At 35.7% G+C, this 24384-nt stretch overlaps 1 protein-coding gene across 1 annotated transcript in view; it reads left to right on the top strand.

The window, feature by feature from the left end:
* The first annotated feature begins 356 nt into the window (after positions 1-356).
* The window catches only part of calb2 (calbindin 2), a 27879-nt gene continuing 3851 nt past the window's right edge, over positions 357-24384 (top strand). Inside the window, exons 1-9 of the mRNA XM_015403125.1 lie at positions 357-613; positions 4385-4461; positions 4549-4638; positions 6859-6939; positions 10058-10114; positions 15384-15461; positions 17392-17447; positions 17591-17630; positions 18648-18701. Of these exons, the coding sequence (XP_015258611.1) occupies positions 520-613; positions 4385-4461; positions 4549-4638; positions 6859-6939; positions 10058-10114; positions 15384-15461; positions 17392-17447; positions 17591-17630; positions 18648-18701 (627 nt within the window). The 5' untranslated portion in view covers positions 357-519. The remainder of the gene's footprint in view (positions 614-4384; positions 4462-4548; positions 4639-6858; positions 6940-10057; positions 10115-15383; positions 15462-17391; positions 17448-17590; positions 17631-18647; positions 18702-24384) is intronic.

Here is a 24384-nt window from a genome sequence, read left to right as displayed (position 1 = left end):
GGGAAATGTGAGTAGTGTGTGAAGCTCTAATTAAGTCTGTGAAGACTCTCACACACTGGCTGCACATTTGCACACAGCTTCAACGAGAACGCGGGAACATAGGGGTCTCGTGCACGCGCACCAGATCAAAAACACACTGCGTCCACAGGGGAGCTGCTGTAAAGGGGGAAACTGATGCAACAAGAGAGCGGTTGATCCATCTGCGTCTTTAGCACACATCATCCTGTCCACTGCAGTCCTATCGCATGCAGCTTGGCAAACAAGGAGGCGCTGACTCAGACGGACGGATGCTGACAGTGCGCCCCCAGCGGCCACGAGGCGCCGCTGCCGCTCCGGCGCTCGAGTTAAAAAGCGGAGGCTCTGCGCGCAGGGGCCACAGTGTGGAGTTTGTTCCAGCAGGAGACACTGAAAAAAAAAGTTAGCGGCGGATTTTTTTCCCCTCTCCCACACTTTTTCATCACTGGTGTCTGACCTGCAGCAGCATACCAACGGAGGAACATCTTCATCTGTTTCATCATCATGGCAAACAAAGCACAGCAACCTCCTCACCTGCACCTGGCCGAGGTCACCGCTTCCCAGTTCCTCGATATTTGGAAACATTTCGATGTGGATGGTAGGAGATTTTTTTGTGTTTATATGTGAAGAAACTGACAATGATGTCAAAATTGTTACATAAATATATAAGTTTGTCACATATAGTTTGCTTTTGTATTAATAACATGACTTTGTGCTTTATTAATCCGTATGAATTGGCTCTATAGATTAAGATTAAATCGGACTGTGAGTGGATGAGACTGCAGAGACCAGGACTAGTTCAAAATATGAGCTGGATTATCCTAAATGGATCAGTTTCCAAAGCAACTTGACTGTAATTTGGTAGGTTAAATGAATTGAAATGAACTGGATCGGGCGATTATTAAATTGAAAATATTATTTTCCTCGGTGAAAACTCAGCTAAAATGATTTTAAATCATAAACAAAAGAATCGTTTTTTGTTCTTTTTTGTTGCTGTTGTTTATCTTTTTTTGCAAAATATTTTCACAGAAATACTGAGCTGTTTCTCTTAAAAAAAAGAAATATATATATATATATTAATATATTAGAGAAAGAGCAAAATGTTCCTTAAGCATTACAAAAAGTTTAGATCTGAATTTGTAAGTTTCAGTTATATGCAAGTAAAACACATTTTTTAATGATGTCACTTTTGTTAGTGTAAATCTGAAAATAGCTGATAAAATAAATGCTTTTGTTTTGTGTGTTTTTTTTGTTTTGTTTTTTTTTTTGTTTTTTTTTTTACTCGATCTTGTTAAAACAAGGTCTCATTGCTGCTCTCCTTGATTTGCTCAGCCTGTGCGCTTTTCACTGAAGTCCAGTTTGTACATGAAGTACTCCTGGACGTTGCTGTTTTTTGGTTTCATTCAAAGACCGTAGTTTGACTTAACCCTTGCATTTGTTTCCAGTAAATCTTAAGCTTTGTATATGTGATCACTTCTTTTTTCAACTCCATTTTTGCAATGCACAGTCCTGCAGTTATTTCCACAATTTTTTCTTCAAGGTTGTGGGTACAAATCCCAACCTTTATTCATGGAGTTTACATGCATTAATTTATTAATTTATTTATTTTTGGCGCTCCAGAGAACAAAAACTTGTATAATGGGTGAAATAAGCACTCTAAATCATCTAATCGCATTGGTTGGGTATGTCACTTTTGACTTGAGACCTCTGCTCTCCTCCACTGACAGCTGAAGATAGGCAGAGGCCCAATCTTTAGGTGCAATTTGTCAGGTGCTTGTTGTTTCATGCAAAAGCATATTTTGATAAGGTGTTGTATTCTGCAGAATGAAGGCTGATCAATCAAGTCTACTGCAGAAGAATCTTTTTTTCATTCATCAATCGGTCTCCTTTCAGTTTGCTTTTTCATGTCACTCTGCATATGTTTCCAAAAGTACATGACTCCATATAAGTAGTTTCATATGCCTTTCTACAATTTTTTTTAAACCACCTGAAATTAACCATCTGATAATTCCTAATATTTTTATTGGCAACGGTAGAGAAGCATTTGACTTTTACCAATTATTTTAGACACTAAATTGGTGCATTAGAGTGATCTAATGGTGATTTGATTGAGGTAAATGCAGAAAAAAGAATATGACTCTATCCTTTGGTAAGAAAATACATAAAAAAAAAGAATCACCACCTAAACAGACTGATAGGAGTTTGATTCTTGTAAAACATTCAGGGTTGCTTCATCAGTTTCTTGATGTACCTAAACCTGCAGACAAAATAAGGGTGGAGCACCTTTTTTTCTTACACACATGTACTCCAGGGAATTCTTTGTCAGTGTGCTGACTATTTGATGCCTGCACAGAAGCTGAAGCATTTTCCACTGGGAAATCAAGGTAGGATGAGAAGAGAAGCTAGGTGTGGTGGAGGTGCTCAGCAGCTGAGCTTCTCCCATTTTATCTGTCTGAGTGGCGAGAAAGTTGTTTTTTTTTTCTCAATAGGTCTGTTGGATTGGACTGATATTAGTCCCTGCAGGTGCTTGAATTCTTCGTTGCTGTTTTACATATTGTACTTTGCAACAAGCCACTTTGCAAACCAAAAATGAGGAGTGAGCATCCACAGATTTGGCTGTGGGTGTTTGATTTCAGCTCTCATTACTGGGAGTGTTGCCTGGCTCGGCTGATAGAAAGGAGGACTAATTTGTTTGTTCACACTGAGTAAACATCTCCAAGATAGAGATAAAAATACACAGGAGACGAAGCATCCAGAGACGATGGAAGTACATATTCCCTTGTTGGCACTGGGATCAAATCTCAGCTGGATTGCGTCGCTTTTACAGCTCCTGTGTACCATGCCGCTCTCATCTTTCTCTGCTGTTTTCTGTCAAGCCTTTTCACTTCAGCTCCTTCAAAGTGGAAAAATATAAAACAACTGCTGTTCACTTTTCTAATTTTAGAGCATTAGTTGCTCAATTATTCTTCAGTGGCCTGTAAACAGATACGCAAAATCTAGCTCCTGAATTTACCCAGCATAAAACATTTGAATGGATGGAGCTTTGCTCTGCTTTGAAAGGCAAATACAGGTTGTGTTTTGCTTTAAATATTCACTTAGTTTGCATGGCTGCCCTCTGCAAGGGTTTAACTATGTTGTGAGATGAATTTTAGCGTAAAACAGCAAAGTAAAAATAAAAAACCCTTAAGGGTCTCTAGAGGTCCTAGTGATGGAACAGCCCACAGATATTCTTCTCGTCTTTTTTGTGCGACCAAAATATTTACTTAGTTATACAGAAAGACTACAAAATACGATAAAAAGTCAGTTTAAGGACTCTTATATATATATGCATATAACATTTCCTGCCAAATAGTTAACCATGTTATGGAGCTGGAGTAAATTTGCATCACTCTGTATTGCATCGAAAGCAATCGTAGCACAATAAAACCTTTAATTTAAGGGTGCATGGACCATCAAATGGATAACAGCTTCCCTGTGTAATCCTCCAAATAAATCAGTTTCTTTTATTGTCTGAAAAAGCGATCTTATGTTGATTAATAAGCAGGACATTTCGTTCTAAAACGCTGAAGGAAAGCTCTACCTCAGCACATTGTTGCCCCACCTACTTAAACAGTTGAGATTTTATTCATGAGTTTTGATAACATCTTACAAACACTCGCAGAACAAAGAAAGCTAAGATGTTGGCTGGATGAAGAGAGGAAGAGTCAAATGGAAAAGCAGCAGAGAAAGACGGCGAGCTAGAGCGAGAGGAAGTGGATGGCATAATCATCTTTGTTGGAGTTTAATGAGGCAGCTCTGCCTTCCAGGGTTTTATTGAAGCAGCTAGTCACATCGTTTGGAGCCATCTGTCCAGCTATTCAGCCTCGGCTCCTGATAGAATATTGGCACAGGTTTCCATAATACCTTGGTGAAGCAAAGCAGACCGATTTGTCCCCAGAATGGGTTCTGTCAGGGAATCAGAGGACTGGGAATGAGAATGAAACAAGATAAGGGAGAGAGAAGATTAACTTTACTGCCCAGTGAGATAAATATCCAAGAAATATAATATAATTCAATTTAGGATAATGACCAATAGACTAAAAAGTAATTTTTATTAACTTGGTTGACTGTAGGTAGATGTAATTTATCTTTAAATAATGAAAAAATGAATGAATTAGCACTAAATTCCAGGAGTTGAATCTTTATTCACAGACGAGGTAAACATCTTAATTTTTCATAAAAATCTAAACTGACCTTAGCTGTATGAAATTTCTGATATACTTTAATATACAGTGTTTGCGTTGTGTCTATGTTATTTTTTTTTCTTATTTCGTAAACCATTTCTTTAAAACAAACACACACAATATGATTAAAATCTGATTCTCCTCAGGAAATGGATACATTGAGGGAAAGGAGCTGGAGAACTTCTTCAGGGAGCTGGAGACGGCTCGGAGAGGAGCAGGAGTGGTGAGTTCAAGGACAAGCATATCAGCATAGATCTGTGCTAAAAGAAAAAAATGTTTTAGTAATATAACTTGAAAAAAAAATTTTTAGGACCCAACAAACCCCACCTTCAGAGAAAGGATGAAGGAGTTCATGCAGAAGTTTGACAAGAACAAAGATGGGCGCATCGAGATGTCAGAGGTATCTATTTCATTTTACATCAGAAACTTACTTGCTTTTGCACAACAGTAGAATAAAAAAAATATTGCCATCTTATACCTTTCTAAGGTAAAATAAGTAAAAGTTTTAAGCTTGTCATAGACCACATAGACAGAAAAAGTAAGCCTCTAACCGGGACCTTATTTCAGATTTATACGGTTCTGAGAAAAAAAGAATCTTCTCCTATATTCTTTCTATTCTGTTAATTTTTTTTCTTTCACATGTTACTTATACAGTCATAGTCATCAAACACATTTCAATAGCAAACAAAAGAATCCCAGTAAATACAAAATGCTGTTTTCAAATTATTAACATTTCTCTAGCCAAACTGAGGTCTGTCTACTGCCTGATCTGTAGACTCATGAAATCACTTAAACGCTTAAGAAATGTAGGAAAAGATTAAAAATAAAGTCCTTAACATTAATCAGCCTGGGAATGGGTATTACAGAGCAATTTGTATGGGTTTGAGACATGTCTAAGTTGAGATGATACCAAGATGACTCCAAGACATTGATGACTCATCCCGGAGGTACCAAAAAGTAAAAAAAAAAGAATTTAAAAAAGCAAGAAACTGCAGGCCTCTTTGAACTTCAGATTCTTAATCTGGGTTTTGAATGTATTACCGTTGACTTTTTACTTGAGGGTGTTTTTGCATACAGAGAAGGGTAAAAAAGGCATCAACAGCTCATCCAGAAGCTAACAAAACCCTGAATACCTAAAGTACTGCAATTCTAACTTAATCTTAATTAAGGTTGTTATTTAAGATTCAATAATAAGAAAGAGGCAACTGATGGCATCGCAGGATGCTTCCAGCTCCAAATCCTCTGCTGACTAAACAGAAACCAAAGATTCCTCACACATTTCCTTAGAGACAACTTGATGACAACTGAAGACGTTTGAAAAATATTGTAGATTTAGGAGGAAAAAAACTCAAACTTCTAGAGGCTGTTAATCTCTTAACATCATAAAATTTGACACAGCATTGCAGAAAATAAAAGAAACATCATATTGAAAATCAAACATGGTGGTTGTATGCTGCTGCTTTGCCGCCTCTGAACCTGGAGATTCAGCTGATGGAACCTTTACCAGAAGAATCCAGTGAGGGCCCAGCCATCATTTTGTGAACTAAAACACCCTTGGATTAGGACAGTGATCTAAGCACACCAGCAAATCCACCTCTAAACTGATCTAAAAAAACAACAACAACAAAATGAAGGTTTTGTAGTGGAAACATCAAATTGTGCACCTTAATTGAAATTATATGCTGTTTGACTTAATGAAACCAGTTCTTCACACTTCCACAGATATCATTGACATTTTTAACAAATGTCTCATAACTTTGTACAACAAATACATGTACTAAATTTTAGGAGTTATTTTATTTTTTCACACATGGGGAAGTTAGTTTAGATTATTAGATTTAGATTATTTTCCCCATAATCAGAAAATAAAACTTTGTATTTTAGGAAATCTACCAGAAGTGAACGCTGGTTCTGATCTTCAGAGAATAGACCTGAAAGTTGAAAAAAAGGGGAAGACATGAATCTCTCAAACTTCATCATAAATTAGCTTTAACAAAGTAGATCATTCATCAGAAAAATAAGTTGCAAGATGTTGACTTCCGTTGCAGAAAATATATATTTGTTTTCTGTTTGTTTTGTTTTTCCTTTTTTTGTTATGGTTGTGAGCAAAGTTTTGCATAGCAATATATTTCCATAAAACCAGCAGAAACCCATCAAGATAAACGGGGGAGAAACCTTTTTATGGGGGGATTATTGTGAGAAAACATCTGAACAGTAAAAGCCCTTATTTGGAGCTTTAAGAGCTTCTTGTTGGTCTTCCTGCAGCATTAGCAGAAGATTACCTTGAATTTAGTGCTCTCAGATTTGGATTTAAAGAAATGTGAGAAAAGATTCTGCAATATGAATCAGGCATCTTTTGTTGAGAAAATTAATCAAATGTTCAATAAAATGGATAAAGATCCACAGTACAGTATTAAAGTGAACATTCTGAAGGAGGATCTTAATAAACATTCCCATAGAAGACATGGCCCAGCTTCTGAGGTTATGCTTCTTCATTATTTATGTCTTAGTTGCCCATTCATAGCTTTGCAGACATAAAGCTCCGCTTTCTCTATCTTTCTCCAAAGCCACCATCTTGTACTCACCACCACCATTTTCCTGTCATTTTTTTCCCCTCCAGTTGGCCCAGATTCTTCCTACCGAAGAGAACTTCTTGCTCTGCTTCAGACAGTTTGTCAGCTCCAGTGCCGAGTTCATGGCGGTAAGGGTGTTTTGATTTTTTTCTTAATGGACATGCTAGTCATTTATTCATGCAAAACACCATGTCCCTATGCTCAGTTCATGCCAGACCTTATAAGCTCTTATGGAAATTTGAGAAAAGAGCCTCTTGCTCTCCAAAAATGAACATTTATAAGAGCAAGGTTACTGCAACCAATCACACATTGTAGACTGGACTCAGCCAACTGTAGACGGATGAATGCTCTCATTCACATCTACAAGCTACTGTGATGAAATAATTCCCTCCAGATAGTTGATGGTGTTCCAATTAGCAACATGAAGTGGAGTAGTTTAAATTAAAAGACACAGACTGTTGCCTTCAATCTCACATGACTGCACTTGTCATAAAGCTGGATGTTAATTTTTAATGATCTAAATTGTGCTTCGAGTCAGGTGAGTGGAGATATATCACAAATAGAAACTTGGAAAAAAGACAGAGCACAAATAAATGGAAGACAAGATAAATAATAAAGTTGTGTCTCTAAAACTGTGATAAACGTAGCAGTTATGCTACCTTGGCTCGCTATAAGGTTACTTCTATACTTTTATGGTACACTAGGAGTTACACTCTGTACATGGTTCCTAATCTTTTTAATGCAATCCTAAGAAATCTGTCATTGGGTAATGGTCGTGATTTTAAAATTTTTGCAATCAGCAACTGAGACTTTAACATTTTATATAATCCTTATTAAGAACATTCGCCTATCAGAATATTTATGTAAGACCAATAAACGGACATAAGAGGACTTTCACATGCTTTTTTCCAGGGTTTTGTTTTACAGGTAGATCTGAGGTATCTGCAGATTCCCAATTTTCCATTGCCGAAGTTTCCCCCGGGAACAATTGGTGCCATGTCCATGTAAAAGGTTCACAGCATGCCCATTGTTATGTGTCCCAAACATTTAAAGTTAAAAGTAACATAGAACAATAAAAATATTGAACCAGCAAGACTGAAAGAACTTGCCGGGTCAAATAGAAGCAGCTCTGGTCTAACTTCAAATAATTTAGACGTTCTGGGCCAGCCAGTATTTGATGTTAGAAATGCTAACAAAACGGTTCTGTGATACACCTGCTTAGATGAGCCAAAGCCTTTTCATAAGTCAACCACTTAAGCTGGACTCATTCTGCCACTGTGTTCTTACATGAAAGAGGCAAGTAGAGTGGAGACTGTGAGGGACAACAGTATCCATATCTAAAGACACACTCTTGCACCCTCATCCCTATTAGGCAACATGGCTCTGTGTCTACCTCACTCTGTAGCCTATGCTCAATCTTCCTCTTTGCCTTGTTCATTTGAGAATTGATGTTTAGCATAAGCTGTCACACCATGTGAGCATGCTATTATGATAGATGTTGCCTTTTCTGGATGGAAATCACCAGGGGCTACACAGTAGACATAGTTGTTCAATTATGCAGCAAAATATAGCTGTTAATAAGCTTATCATTAGATGAAGATACTAAGAATATGAAGAAAATAAGAAACGGTAGCCAGCACAGAAGTAGATGACCATCAGATGTTGGTTGCAGCTGGAGTCACACTGCAAGATTCCCTTTAAGGTTTGAAATGCTGCTTCATATGTTTCACAATGTGCTTTGGTTTAAAGCAATAATTGGTGCATCAGTCACACTGAATAACACAGATTTAAGGTCAGGACCAGAGATTTTTTTTTTTACGACCTAGTAAGATTTTTCCTAAGATTCCCAATAATCCCCTTAGGGAGTGCCCAGTTCAATCCTGGGATCAGTATCTGAAGGTTTCAGAGTGTTCAAGGTATTTTAGCTGCTAAAAAAACACACATCTTAGCCTAGATCAGGGGTCTTATTGTCAAATCCTACCAAAAACTACCAAACTAGCAGCAGTCAAGCTCTGCTAATGAGCTCAAATTAAAGTCAGGTGTGTTGAAGCAAAGACACATCTAAAGGTTGCAGGATAACAGCTGTCAAGGACTTGAGTTTGAGACCCAGGTCTCCTTTTTTTATTTTTATACATTTACAAACAGTTTAAACCCAAAAAAATGCTGGCTTGGAAATCAGTTCAATTGCTGCAGTTGCTGAAAAATTTAAATTGTAAATTTTTTCTATTTAGTTAGTCAACTAATTATATGCAAAAGCCAACAGGAGAAGGGAGTGCGCCATTTCTTAGAAACTACTTTATGTAAAAATGTCCCCAGTTTGAGTGCTGCACTAAATTTTTCAATAAGAAACTACCAGTGGAGCAACATAAGGGGCTTCCAAGAAAGTAACAGAATTTTTAAATTTCACGAAACACCTCCTCAGAACACAGTTGGATGAAATGGCAAATTTCATGTTAGATCTACCTGCATTGAAAGAACTGAGGCAATTAGAAACCAATTATGTGTGTGGGTCCTTGACTGCCATGTCACATCAAGAGGAAATATTGAAGCAAAGGGAGGAAAATGGAGGAGAGGGAAGGTGTGGAGGAGAAAGATACAAAGGGCAAGCGAAAGTGAAAGCTGGAAAATAGGGTCCGTAAATGAAACGCTGATGGAAAGTTAAGGGGTTAGAGTTTTAGAACATCCTACTGGAGAGGAGGATTAATCAGTCTTTGTTGAGGGGAAGGGAGGAGGGGGAAGGGGCATAAAGGTTTTTAAAGGGTTAGAATGAGGAAGCAGAAACTTCTATTTTCAGGATCATATATAATAGATAACTCTACTGTAGCTCCTCTCTGCAGAGCTCAGAGGAGGAGCAGAGGAGGAGGAGGAGAAGAAGCCATCCATCTTTGATAAGGAGCCCCTCCTTGGACAAGGACAGCTGCTAGATTAAAACATTCATTAAAATGGCTTTCTCTTTCTCCCTCCTTTCCTCTCTTCGTGTTACCCCATACTCTTTATGTGGGCGATAGGGGTTATATTGAAAACTGTTTGATTACAGTAATGGCCCGGAGTTTCCATATCATCCTCTGTGGTGATTTATGGCGTTTTGCACTACAGAAAAGTGGTGAAACAACGTGCAGAAGAAGGGGGGTTCTATCAGAGAGGATTTTTTTAAAAGAAAAAACATGTTAACACTTTAATAAATGTCTGTGCATCAAAGGTGGAAAAGAAAAACTGTCAACTAAAAATATTTTTATTTTCTCTCAGGCATGGAGGCGATATGACACAGATCGCAGCGGCTACATTGAAGCAAATGAACTGAAGGTAAATAGATAACTGTCAATTTGTTAGCAATAAATGAAAAAAATAGCTGTTATTGTCAACCAATGACCTTAAAGTAGTTCTACACCTTTATTTATCTTCCTCCATCATTATACTTATACTCTATTTTTTTCTTTTCCCCTCCCCCCTTCATTCACTTTTGTTTTTATACCACCACATGCCAACAGGACCCTAAACTGTAATTGTTAGCGCTGATATTCATGATCGTTTCTGTTATTTTTACCGCCTGGTAACTTCAAATGTACTCATCAGACTATAATACGTGTGCATGTATTTATGTATTCTTATGTTACAATCCTTATTTGCATGTTCTTGCATGTTGTTTGTACAAATAAAAGTAAACAAAAGAACGTGAAAGGAAATAGTCTGTAGAATTTCTTTGTCATTATCATTTTTCCATTTAGAAGTTTTTTGTGGAAAACATACTCTATAAATATATGCATTTAAATATGATTGCATTGCTGCAAAAAAGAGACCACATATTGCTTACGTAATTACAAAATACAAAATTGGACTATAATTCAAAGAGTAATATAAACCCTAGGTCTCAAAATAGCACATAAGATTTAATCCGACCCACAAGAGACAATATCCTTTCTTTGTACCCAGGTGTCCCACAGGAGCAGTTTTGTTCACTCATGGGTGGAAAATAAATACTCTTCCATGATTATACTTTTCCACTAACACTTATGGTTCTCTGCCTAACCTAGTTTCACATGTATGACTTGAGAGTGAATATACAGCATAATTCGTTAGATATGCTGGTTGAGAGTGCCATTTCAAAAAATTATGTAAGCTGTGGAGAGTTTACAGAATGGTAATTCCCCATATAAGTAGTTTATTTATGTTGGTTTATCTGTGATTTTGTGTTTCTGTACCCTTATTCTTGTATTTCAGATTGACTTGTTCTTCTGTCTATACAAAACAAAACTTTTCCTCAAATTCAAGGAGAATTTGCCCTATTTTGGTCGATAACTATTCATCTCCCAACCTGCTATAAAGAGAAAATTGTTATTCTAAAAAATATATATATATTATATAATATAATATGGGAGTCAACAGTTCTCCACTTCACTTAAAAAAAAAAACAAAAAAAGAAACTTCAAACTTTGTAATAATTAATTTCTTGATAGGAAATCCAGAAATGTAAGAAGTGGTACTGCTTTTGTGACTTAAAACTGCTCAAAAAATTGAACTACCATAATATTCGGACTATAAGCCACGACTTTTCCCCCATTTTTCGACCTTGCGGCTTATATAGCAATGCGGCTTATCTATGGACTTTTATAGCTAACAGCCACTAGGGTAATACCTAAATCTATAGATTTTACCTTCCACCATGTTGAAGTCCAATTTTGCTTCAACACACAAGTACGGTAGCCGCGCGTACGGGAATGCGGAGGTCCTCCGAAAGCAGACTTCTACCGCGAGTGGTACGAGACAGCGAGAAAGACAGACATTGCGAGCGCAAGACAGTTTGTGTGTAAACATAAGAAACCTGTGGCTTATAGTCCGGTGCGGCTTGTATATGTACAAATCATGCAATTTAGCTCCTGCGACTTATATTCAGGTGCGGCTTATAGTCCGAAAATAACGGTAATTTTTTAAATGGTGCCGTTGTTCTGTCAGACCAGCATACTGTCATGATTTTATCTAAGGCTCGGACCCACATGCAGGGAAGCCAAACAGAGAGACACAGAATAAAAGTTAAATGGGTTTTATTGAAGAGATTTAAGCTCGGTGCAGAGTTTCTCTGCTCAGCCGGAACTGGAAGGCGAGGGGAAGACAGACTTTTAGTTCAGGCTCAGTGGAAAATTTGACTCGTTGATCTTGAAGGAGAGGATCGGTTTGTTGACTCACGTTTCCAGAAAAGTGAAGGATCCTTGACTCCAATCTGTGTGTAGGTTTTCCAGAGTTTGTCTGATTCGGTGGAGGGCGGAACAGGTTTTACCCAGAACTTGGACGGTGAAGATGGATGGAGACGCTGGTTGCCACTCAGATTTCCTGTCGTACTTAAACGGGTCGTGGTGAAGATGATTCCCTTGCTCCGAGAGTAATTTCAACAATCTCAAAGGAAACTGGATCCAAACCTCCTGTTTGAATGCAGGATGACTTCCTGCCGAAAGGCAAAGACAAAAAACAAAGTTAAATCTCAGAGAGACAAGCACTCAGTCTAACTCAGTGAGAACTCAGCTTGGCTAGAGTACCAAAAACTGGCAAACACTCTGGCGTCGAGGTTGTGGCAACCAGCACCTTAAGAGCACTCCGATAATGAGGTAAATGTCCGCAGGTGTGTGAGGAGGTGAACCGGAACCAGGCGCCTCCTGCTGGTGGAAGGAAGAACAACACAAAAGACAAACACACAGACTGGAGTCCTGACACATACCCCATCAGACCAGCATACCCACAGTCAATACCTGTTTATGCCTTTAGTTTTACCCTTTAGTTTTGTACAAAAAGTATTATTCTGATATACTTTAAACTACCTCGACGGGCATGTGACCCTTTAGTCATGTACAAAAAAACTATTTAATTACTTACTTTTTGGTGTTTATTGAATCGTATGGCTATCTGACCTTAAATAGTTTTTAAGGTCAGGTCAGACGGTCAGTCTTTTGTGAATGGTTGGGGTTATTCATTGATTTCTCACTGTAGCGGCGAACATTTAGTTTAGTTTCACTTCCAGACCTTCTATTTAACTGCTGGCTGAGCGAGATCTTTAAGCCACATGGTAAAAAAAAATACATCAGAAAAGATCTCCTACTGCACCTTTAATGCAGAATCAAATGGTATAAATGTTAATCACTGTAAATGACTATGTTTTGGTAATTACTTTTTTTTTCTTACATATTTCAAAGACCCCAGTGTCACTTTTTTGAATTCATCAATTTCGGTTCCATCTGGTCAGGTTAGTTGCAATATGCATATTTTATCACTAGTTGTCATGGCAACTGGTGTGTGCTCAGGAAGTTCTTCCTTTGATGGGAAACCAAAAAAAACAAAAAACAGCAGCGATTACATTTTTCATTATTAGAACAAAATTAGAAATCACTTAATGACTCAAAACAAGTAGATATTGGATTTATAATTTCTTTAACTAAACAATATGGAAAAGAGAAATGAGAACAAGAGTTATTTTTTTTTCTAAGAGACAACTGGTTAGACCCCGGAAATGACAATTTCATATAATCAGGGAAATGTTGAGACCTTCTGCTTGTAGAGTGTAAATAAGTAGTTCAAGGGCTCAGGGGGTGCTTATGATTGGACGTCTCTCTACACACCATATGTCACAAAAAGAGAATTTCCAGTTCAGACCACTAGTGCTAGAAAATGTATATCAATAAAATGTAGTTGCTCTTTTACTATTTTTTTGTTTTTTTTCCCCCCCATTTTCATTCAGGGTAAAAAATGAGAAATCGCATAGAGACCTCCCTTGCTATCTGATTTCCATTTTATTTAAAAAATCCAAAATACATGTGAGTTTTTCGTTTTGTTTTTATTCATTTTTGGTTTCAGACAAGAAAACAAACAACCTGAATGTAGACCGACCCAACATGTTACCCCTTTTCAAAAATCTTTGTATCAAGATATTGGAGTTAAACTGCTTGACTTTGATATACAAGGACGTGTGGCTATTATAACTATATTCAAGATAAGAAAAACTTCTTTAGAGCATGATGGAGGTAACCCACAGGGAATTTTTTCTACATTTATAATGATCTAAAGTACCTCAACAGACACTCACTACATTATAACAGCATTGTAACATTCTGTGGCTGATCTATTGAGTCTTAAAACCTTCTCGCCCCATCTTAACTCTTCCCCTCATTGAGAGTATGATGAAGGATGAGTCTTCTAATCAAATCATATTTTCCACATCTCTTCAGACCAATGGCCTCCCCTTTGATCTATTAAGCATCCATTATCTTTAAACAGAGGAGTCCAACTACAATGTATCACTGCATATTATATCTTCTGTCTATAGTCAGTTATTTCTTAAAGCCATATATAAATCAAGAATATTTATAGCTAACCAAAATCAAATTAAAAACATTGAAAAAAATAATTCAGACCATATTAAACCCTCAACCCCAGGTAGAGAAAAAAAATCATAAAATATAACATTTAAAACATAAAATATGAGATTTTAATATTTACTCCTAAGAAAAAAACAGTTAATTTTTGTTCCACATTTCAAACATACACAAAGATCATAGACATCAAATTTGTTCAGCCAACCAAAGTTTCTGACCTCGTTAACGCTGTGTCCCTATAGGTCTGAAAACACACATCATAAGAGGGAATCTTTGTGTTTAAACTGCAGCCAACGGAAATTCCTGTGAGACTTTATTTCTTAATTTCCTCAACTAAACACAAGCTAAATATTTTTTCTCCTGTTCCTTAAAATCAAACTAATCATTTTAAAGGTTTGTTACTGACAATTTGAGCCCATGATTTAAATGAAGTGAGGAGAGTCACCTGGTTTACTCAGGAGAATTAAGTGGCATGCTCCAGAGGAAATTCCCTAATGACCACAGCTATTTTCCCCCCATCAGGTGTTGAAATGATGCAAAAAAGCCGCGCAGATTACACAAATGTTATTTACTTTTACACCTTTTTTTTTTTTTACAACATTGGTTGAAATGTTATAAAAGGGTGCGCTATTCTCTTGGGAGCTTTGCATTATTGGGGTCGACGACTGACGTGCAGATGCTGGATTCATGGGTTGTTTCCAGTGTCACATTTCTTCCAGATGACCAGGTGCAGATGAGTTACTCAGGTGTGGCTTTTTGAAAGCTGTGGAAATTTGCGGATGAGATGCCAGGCGCCAGACATGTGTCTCGCCGCATAATTGAGAACAGCCATGGAAAATATTGAATCAAGTGGTACAAAACATTCAGTGTGGCTCTACACGGCTTGCTGCATTTGAAAAGACTGTAATTTATAATTATATGTGGGGAGATTTTTAAATAAACAATATGAAGAAACACCAATATTATATCCAGTTTTTTTTTGTTTTTTTTATAATTTATTTCATAAATATTTCTTATGCTCCCTGCCTTTGTAGAGGGGTTTAAGCTTATCTTTTAGTTCTTATTTCTGTATGACAAAACGTTCATGTTTGAGATGCACTTTCATATCTCAAACATTCTAAATCAAAATCACAATGAATTGATAAGAGGTTTTTTTTATCTCGAGAATATGTTGATTAAGTTACAATATTTTTCTCTTTATCTGCCTCTTTTTATAGGGCTTTCTGTCAGACCTGCTGGAAAAGGCAAACAGACACTATGATGAACAGAAGCTGCAGGAGTACACGCAGACCATAGTAAGATCTTTTTCTCACAAAGAAACACAAATAGTTTTCTATTTTTCAAAAAATGTAAAACTCTTTACTTTTCCTAACGTGGTAGTAATGTGTGGTATTTTGAGGAAACAGATTTATTAAAACCACTTTATTAGACCCTAAAATAATTAAATATTGAAAAAGTGCAGCTGTCAATCTTTTCCTTAATTTCATTTTAATCTGTGCCAAGATTAAAGGCACACCATGTAACTTTAGGCCACTAGGGGCACTAGACTAGTGAATCCCCTTATTTTGCTTCTACTAAGCATAGAAAACAATAACAACAATATATGACTGTATACTAGGAGCAAAGTGTTAACTTAACAGGCTCCTAATAAAGTTGAAAAAAGAGAACCGGTTTAACATTCGGCTTCTTCTTTCAGTCTGTGCCAGCAAACAAAATCTTATCCGAGTTCGACTCTAGTTTTTCCTTCCCTTTCACGTGTTGTGTTGTTTAGCCTCCTTAGAAGGGTTGAAGTTTTTCCTTGCGTCAGCCATGACCAGTAGTAGAGCAGATGGATAAATAGTAGAGTAAAATTAGCTCCATGACTATATAAAAGCCTGCAGCCATAAAGCGATATATATTCTTCCAGGTCACGTGACCTGGCCAATGACAGTCCGTCATCTCCCAACTTACATGGTCGGTATTTCAAAAGGAAGCCCCACTTGCATAATTGATAGTGTCAAGCACTGTATATTGGCCTGAGGAATCATTTAAAATAACTCCTTCAAAAATCAGTTTTCATCTTCGCTCTTCATTTAAGCCTGAGACTGAACTCTTTTTGCAAATATGAGTGGGCAAAGTTTTCTGTCTTAAGATCCAAAAAGCTTGCACATACTGCAGAAACAAAAGATGGTTCTATGATTGTATAAACTGACTTAAAGGAACTACATATAAAATGCACACTATATCTTTTTTAGTATAAAAGTTGTCTTTCCACTTCAGAGTTATAAACTACTTTGAGCTTATCCAAAAACTCCAAAATTACACTGAAGTTTCTGGTTATAACATGACAAATGTCAAATAGTTTAAGGAGCCTTTTTTTTTTTTTTTTACTATGAAATCTGTGGTGTTGGTGGCAGTAGTGATGTGCAGCGAAGTGGCAGTGACCCATCATTTTCTGCAGGTTGTCTTCAGCCCAGATGCAGTAACATCTGCTTCCCAGGAACCCTGAAGCTGACCTGCTTTTAACAAGAAATCTCCTCAATGCTTATATAAACCTATTTTTCCTGTACCGTTGCTTTTAAATATTATATTAACTAATTATATGTCTGTTAATTTCTCACAACCTAGTGCAACCTAGTGTTACATGTTGCTGGCCAAGCTTTCATGAAAAGACCAATTAAAAGTGGTGTTTTTTTTTTCTTGTTGACACTTATCTAATGGTAAACAGTTTTAGAAAAAGCAAAGAAAGCAACTATTATAATAATTATAAGTACAAATAATGACCACTTTATGTATAATTATCAAAATGTGAAAATTAATTCATTTTTTAGTGCATTCCAGATCATTATGATTACTTATTTGTTTAGTCCTCAATCAGTAACCTCTATTTTGAATTGTTCAGATTTCTTTAAGCATCTGAAAGTCACAGTTTTACCCTAAAATCCCCTGGAAGTACAGTAAAGATAAACAAAATTCAAATATTCTAACAAGTGGACTGATAAACATTTTAAAATGCATTAGCACATCATATTTTGAATTAGAGTTTATGCTGTTTTAGTAGGGTGTTTTGTTTGTCGAATTATAACTTCAATTGATAGGACATATGCTTTTTTACTTTTAGAGCCATATTGTGGTATTTTGGTTAGAACATTGTTCTATGAAGTTTCCAAATTTCTAAAGATTTATTAGTATAATGTTTTCCCAAATTTCTCTTCTGCTGTTTTTAATTTCTGTTTTGTTTTGCAGCTCAGGATGTTTGATTTGAACGGAGATGGAAAGCTGGGGCTCTCAGAGATGGCAAGGTGATATTCAGTTTTACAAACTTTTATTCACAATATTAAGGGTTAAAACACATTTCCTCCTGATGTTCATTTACTGTCATAAGATTTGAATAATTTACCATCCCCTGTGTCCAATATTTAATTAATCCCTTTTTCCCCTACAGGCTCCTCCCTGTCCAGGAAAATTTCCTGCTTAAATTCCAGGTTTGAGAAGAAAAAAAAAGCATCTAAGCACAGCTTGCTACATTTATGACTTATTTTACAATAATGACACTCTCAAATTTCCAATTAATTACTTATCGTATGGAGAGCTAACATTTCCCGGATTAAGAAAAAATATGAAATTGCCCAATATTTGCATTTCATACCCATCCTTCCTAAAGCAGTTTTTCCTTCTTTAACGTTTGTGCATTTCAGAATATTTTACAGCTTGTACTAAAATAGACAAGTCATTTTAGGGATGAGATAATTTAACTAATCAGTAGTATTTTATAATCCTTAAAAATTAGAAGAACCATTAAAGATAAAAATGAGGACCAAACATGTTTCACTTGTGGGTGCTTAAATACTCATCTTGGTACATTTTTAAGATTCAATTGATTAAAAATGATCTTACTGTGTTCCTATATATATACTGTAGAGACTAATTATGAGACTAAATATAATTATGAGACTAAAAGCAACAACTAATTGGTGGTAAAATAAATTTTTCAGATCTTTAAAAAGACGTAACTAACCCATTTTGGCAGCATTCAGCAACAATCAGTGAAGCCTTGAAAAGTCCACTTATTGCTCCACCTTAGAAGAGTCAGATGTGTTCTAGCAGACAACAGATATCTGCTAGTTAACAAGGCGCAATGCTGAAATTTAAAAGTACATTATGCTGAAAGTCCTCATTTTCTTTAGGCCACTAAATAGGAGCCTTTAATGCCTGAGGATTCATAGACAATTTAAGTGACAATACAACTAAACCAAAAAGATATTGGTTTGGTTCCTTGATATTGATCTAGTACTTTTATGAATATATTAATGTTGTATTTTTACATTCATTGTTTTTAAACATCTTACTGTTACAAAGTTGGGTCATCTATTATTTAAAAAAAAATTCTTATATAATTTACATGTGGTAATATTATATTATTAAAGTTAATTATTTAGCACTAAATTCTGGCAGTTTTCTCAAGTTGGTTGATGATACATTTTTGCATTGTTTTATCACAGGGAGTGAAGCTGACCTCTGAGCAGTTCAACTCCATCTTCAATTTCTATGATAAGGTAGGTGATGTTTATGTTCAACTTAATCAACTTTATCAGTGGCGGGATGGTGTCATAAAAATACCATCCCGCCACTATCTCCTTGAACCCCAGTGGGCCTCAGCAGATGGCCGCTCACACTGAGCCTGGTTCTGCTGGAGGTTTCTTCCTTTTAAAAGGGAGTTTTTTCTCTCCACTGTCGCTACAAGCATGCTTGGTGTTAGGGATTGCATTTGAGTCAATGAGTTGATGCAATCAACTGGTTTTCATTAGATAGAAAACTTTGAATCAATTTGACTGTATGATCTGGTTGAACTGTACAGTGCCTTTAGATGACATGTTGTGAACTGGCGCTTTATAAATGAATGGAATTGAATTAAATATGACATTTTTGGCTTATGACAATGTCAACTATCACTAATCTACGTTTTCCTTCCTTTTTACTTATTTCTCTTTACTTTTACCTTTTTTCTTTTTTTTCTTCCACTTTTCCACCAAGCAGTGAGCTTTACCATATTAGCCAATCAATATAAACATCAAGTTAAAGTCAAGCTAACTGTCCGAATATGTCACTGTTATGTAGAACCTACATATGTAACACATCAACCAAATATTGCTAATGAACATGTCCCTTCTGACTCGCATATTGTCATCCTGATATTGGGAAGAGGACATTGATTCAATTTTTATTTCAGAGCTCTCTTTATCTATGTCCATAAAATAGTATGGTGTTCTTCCATTCATTTCTTATTAGGGACATTTGGTTCAATTTGATAATAAAAAATGGCTTAAACTTATTAACTTTTTTAATTTTTGCATTCTGGGTTTATTATAAGGTGTGAAACTGACCTCTGAGCAGTTCAAATCCATCTTTAATTTCCATGATAAAAGGAAATTTAGAAATAGCTTTATTCCACTCATTTCTTATTAGGGAAATTTAGGTCTATTAGGTAATAAAAAGGCTTCAATGTAGGAATTGTATTTCTGTATTACTTTTTTAGGCCTTAGAAAGTCTGTAAGTTTTATTTCCATATGAAAGTAAAACAGTTAACTCGGGATTTTACATTTTTGTTCATGAATTTCGTTTTCCCATTATATATTTATTTCTGTTTAAGGGAAAAGGTTTAATTTTTTCCCTAACACTATCAGTTCCTTTATGGTAGAAAACTTTGAATAACAGAGGGTTTAATATGCAAACAGGAAATGTATTTGTTTACCAAAGTCTGTCGTGCATAGAATTGAAGGTAAAAACTCAGAGGGTCCATATTGCCTGTACATTTTTCACATTTATATTAACAGGAAAATGGCATCTGTGTGGAATTTGACACTGACTATACCTTCCAGTATTGTTCCTTTTTGAAGCCAAAATGCTTCTGTAATTTTCAATGGCCTACTGTAAAATGTGAAGCAAAGGAGACTTAAAAATGTCCCAAAACACTTTCCTTACATCTGCAGTGTCAGATGGTGTGGGTGTAACGTTCTGCTTATTCTCAGAGTAAATTATATCTAAAGTGATGCTGAAAAGAACAACTTAACTCGTGCTATTCATTATGTATAAAAATAAGTTATCTATAACTGAACTCCCATTAACATTTGACATAAAACAGTGCAGTTGATCTTGGTTGTATGGGAATATATCTCTGTTTCTCTATAAGAAAAAACTCCTCATTGAAAGTTTGAATAATCCAGCCTGAGTAAAAATGTCTTGGTGACTCTTCACTACTTGTTCCAAGGCTGATATTTGTTAAAATAATGAACATGCAAATTTCTTGTTTAAGGTCTCTAAGTCTACCTAGGGAAATGAGGAAGGGTAGGTGCACCTGTTCTTCTGTAAACAGCTCACGGTTATTCAGCTGTGGTAACTTATTTTCCAAAACAAAGGTAAATCTGTAGGGAGGGACGGCGGCAAAGGATGTTGTGCAAGCCAGAGGAAGTGGAGCTGTAAAATACATCGGCTAAATCATTTTTATCGTTTATAGTGTGTTATGAGCTATGTGAAGGTAGGGATATGCTATAATAGATTGTAGAAATGCTGAGTCAGGATTTGGAGAAATAAAGAATCCAATTTAATGTGACACAACAATGGTTTTGACTTGGCTCCATTCTGAGCCGATGTAAATGTTTTCCATATTCCTTATAGGTGCTATAAAAACTGGGACCTCAGACATATTTTAGCATTTCTAGCACATCGATTTAACATAATAATGAAACCTTTAACGGTTCCCTATAAGAACAAATAATTTACTTTAGTTATGCTGAGTCAAATTCCAGGAGAAAACCTACAAAATACAGCTTAGAATTGCCTTAAAAACACAATATTTCCAAAAATATGTAGCTGCGTTACAGTTTATTAGCTTTCACAACAGAAAATGCAAGAAAACAAAACAATTTTGAAAACATAACAGTAACAAACCCTTAGATGTGACGCTATGGTAGAAACCACTGCTGGTTTATACAAACCATACCAATAAAATCAGAAATATAGATATGCAGAAAAGCAATAAACAATAACAATATATATTACTCCAGACATATCATCAATATCAATGGGAAATATGTCAAATAAAATGATCTGCTGCATAATTTCACTGAACTCTCATCCAAACCCGCAACGTGTTCTTAGGGATGTAGGCAAAGGGAATGATTTAGCCTCTTACCCTCCCACAGCCAAGCTAAGCAAGGCTGGTGGTAGGGCTGAATTTTTTTCTAAAGGTTACTTTTAAATAGGTTAAGGGTTACAATTTAACTTAAAAGCCTTTTCCCCCTTTTTCTTATTTCGAAATAGGTAAAGCAAAAAACAAAACAATAATGATCAAAATCAACTGATACAAAAGATTATACTGACATGTCATACAGAATATTACAAATACATAACTATAAAGTGGAGATTAATTATATAATTAAGTACTAAAATAAACTGAAGACAATCCAGCACATTATTCGATTATAGTCTTTTATGGTAATTTTTCTGAATGCAGACAATGATAAAAAAAAAAAAGAGTTCTGTAAGATATGAAAACATGTTCCAGAGAACAACCTCTGGATATATTTCACAGAAAACTGTTACATTTTCAACATTGAAAGATGGAGATTCCGAAACTGTCTAGCTGAGTAATTATAAAATAAAGAATTGTTTAAAAAAAACATTAAAGACAAATCTATTGTCATTTATCTTACTTTTTATATACAAGTGCGAGTTGAGGAAATATTGATCTAAAAGCTAATTTCGTAACTTCAGTTTGGAAAATAAAGGAACACCAAGTGTTTCTGTTCTTGAATAATTTGCCAATCTAAGAAATTGTTTCTTAAGGAGGATTTTATTAGAATATGTCCAACATTTATGAGTCCAAACTATGTTAAATAAGTATAAATGAGACTTTAGTTCTAAGATGAAAAAGTAGAGTTGTTTAATTTTTTTCTGAGAATACCAAGTGATTTATTGTTTCCTGTTGCAGAGAACACCAACTATTTCCCTTTAACATAACTTGGCAACGATTAAATCCCCTTAGAAACAAGTTAATGAGAGGTTGTTCCGTTTTTCATTGTCAGTACAGGCAATTAATTCCTTCCATATTGCTTTTTTTCTTGCTAGTAAATAGAATGAAGTTAGATTTAATTAATATTTAATGATAGCATATTAGTCTGGAACAATCTAAAGTTACAAAACAACATACATCTTGATATTCTATCCTATGACATAAAATTACTCACCTAAAAAGTCCAACCATGACAAAGTAAGTGCATCTTAAAAAAAATAATAATAATATGATACATTTAATTTGAAAATATTGAGTCATCTTGCTTAGCCTATTTGTTGCATGTTTGCCAAACATTACACACTTCCAACTGAATTTAAATGTTCTTGCTGTATTAGTACAGTAGAAACAAAAGGTAATTTAGGAGTTATAACAGTTTCCATGTGCCATCTTGTCGCCTCTTTAACCCTTACAGATACTGAATGTTTTCTGAGATGCTAAACAGTAAAAAAGTCTTAAACATTTGTTTACATGTTCCAGACCAAATCACTGTGTTTACAAAGGTAAACAATGAGTGTTGATTAATGATTACCTTTCATCTTCAGTAAATCTACGCTTAGTTGTTCCATATGTTGTGAAAATATTTTGTTGCTCATGGTAATGAAGGAAATGTAAGGAAGCATAAACCATGTGGTGCAGTGTCCATGTTTGTTAGGGATGTTGTCAAATAATGAACCATGTACTCTTCTTTATTTGCAAAGGACACATTGGACCTGAATGCTCACTTGAGAATGGAGCATTAACATTTATGTTAGTTTGTTCATTTTGTTCTCAGTGCATCGCCTGCAGAGGTGATGCAGGCAGCTGGTGCTGGGAATGTGGCCTATCAGCTGGACACCAATGTGTATTAGGTTGCCACATCCTTCAACTGTGCAGAGACTTCAAAATCCAACATGGCCTGCAGCTTAGACAGGCGGCGGATATCTAATGTGACTGCTTTCTCATAACTCTGCAGAGTGCCAAGGCTTTTATCCTTAAAGTGGGAAATAAATAGAATTCACATTATATTCCTTGGATCTGGTGCACTTTATACTGGCTTTGTTCGCATCAAAGAGCATCTCTTTTAAAAGGACTGGCAGGTTTCACCGATCTGAAGTCATCTTGAGTCTGAGCCCAGTTGAACAGATCGCGGTCCGATGCTGTTTGCCAAAAGCAGATTTCCAGAAACACAGACTTATCTTCTGGCCCAAAACCCTATAAACACCACTGTGAGACATAACTCATTAATTAGCAGTGAGACTCATTATTGGCTTTACAGCTAACCCTCTGTGTTGTGAATGGAAAGGCTTTTTTAAGTTTCCTGCTGGTACATTCATAAATTTGCCATAAAATCCTGAATGCTGCTGAGCAGCAGGTCTAGATAAACAAACAAAACAGAGTCAAAAAGGACAATAAATACAAGAGTAAAAAATACCTTATTTCTTCAAAAGCTTTATATGTGTTTAGACTGTCAGCCAACAAGATTGTTACAATACATCCTGCATATAAAAATCAAACTGGTATCTTGAAATTTCTGTGAAATTTAAGTCAAAGGCATGAATAAGGTTTGTTGTAATATAACTCTACTGCACTTCCTGGGACAAACAAAAAGGGTTTTGGAGGTGGCACGATTAAAAAAAAAATTGTTGGAATAGTATGTATATGTGGGATAGTTTAAATAAAAAATTAATAACTACCACAACAAAATCAATTGATATTTACATCAGATATTAAAGGTTTATTAGAGATTAGATAATTTTTTTTGAAAAATTTAATTTTATCATGCCAATAAAGTATTTAATTTTTGCTGCGCTGAAGCCCTTCATAAATCCTGTAGTTCCATGAACACACCATAACATCTGATTGGTTGAGGTCTTTTACAGCAGACTAATCCCCACATCTATAACAGTTTTAGCTCCACCTACTTTGAGATCAGAGGAATTCTCTATGTGCAGCAAAACATGACTGGGAAACAAATTTGAGATGTATTGATATATAAGTATACCATTTTTACTAATGATTACCGCATTTAAAGCTACAGTGTGTAATAATTACAGGGATATACAGTCAGAAATGTAATATATTATACAAAACTATGTTATTTATCATCATCTACGAGCTCAGCCTCTTAACCTTAATATTTGCGTTGCCTTAGAATTCGTTATTTATAATTACATAGGAGCGGGTCT

The sequence above is a fragment of the Cyprinodon variegatus genome, unplaced genomic scaffold (genome assembly GCF_000732505.1).
Source record: "Cyprinodon variegatus isolate N-32 unplaced genomic scaffold, C_variegatus-1.0 Scaffold1441, whole genome shotgun sequence".
NCBI classification, from domain to species: domain Eukaryota; kingdom Metazoa; phylum Chordata; class Actinopteri; order Cyprinodontiformes; family Cyprinodontidae; genus Cyprinodon; species Cyprinodon variegatus.
Note: the sequence above shows the minus strand (reverse complement) of the source record. Positions and strands in the feature narration are given on the sequence as shown.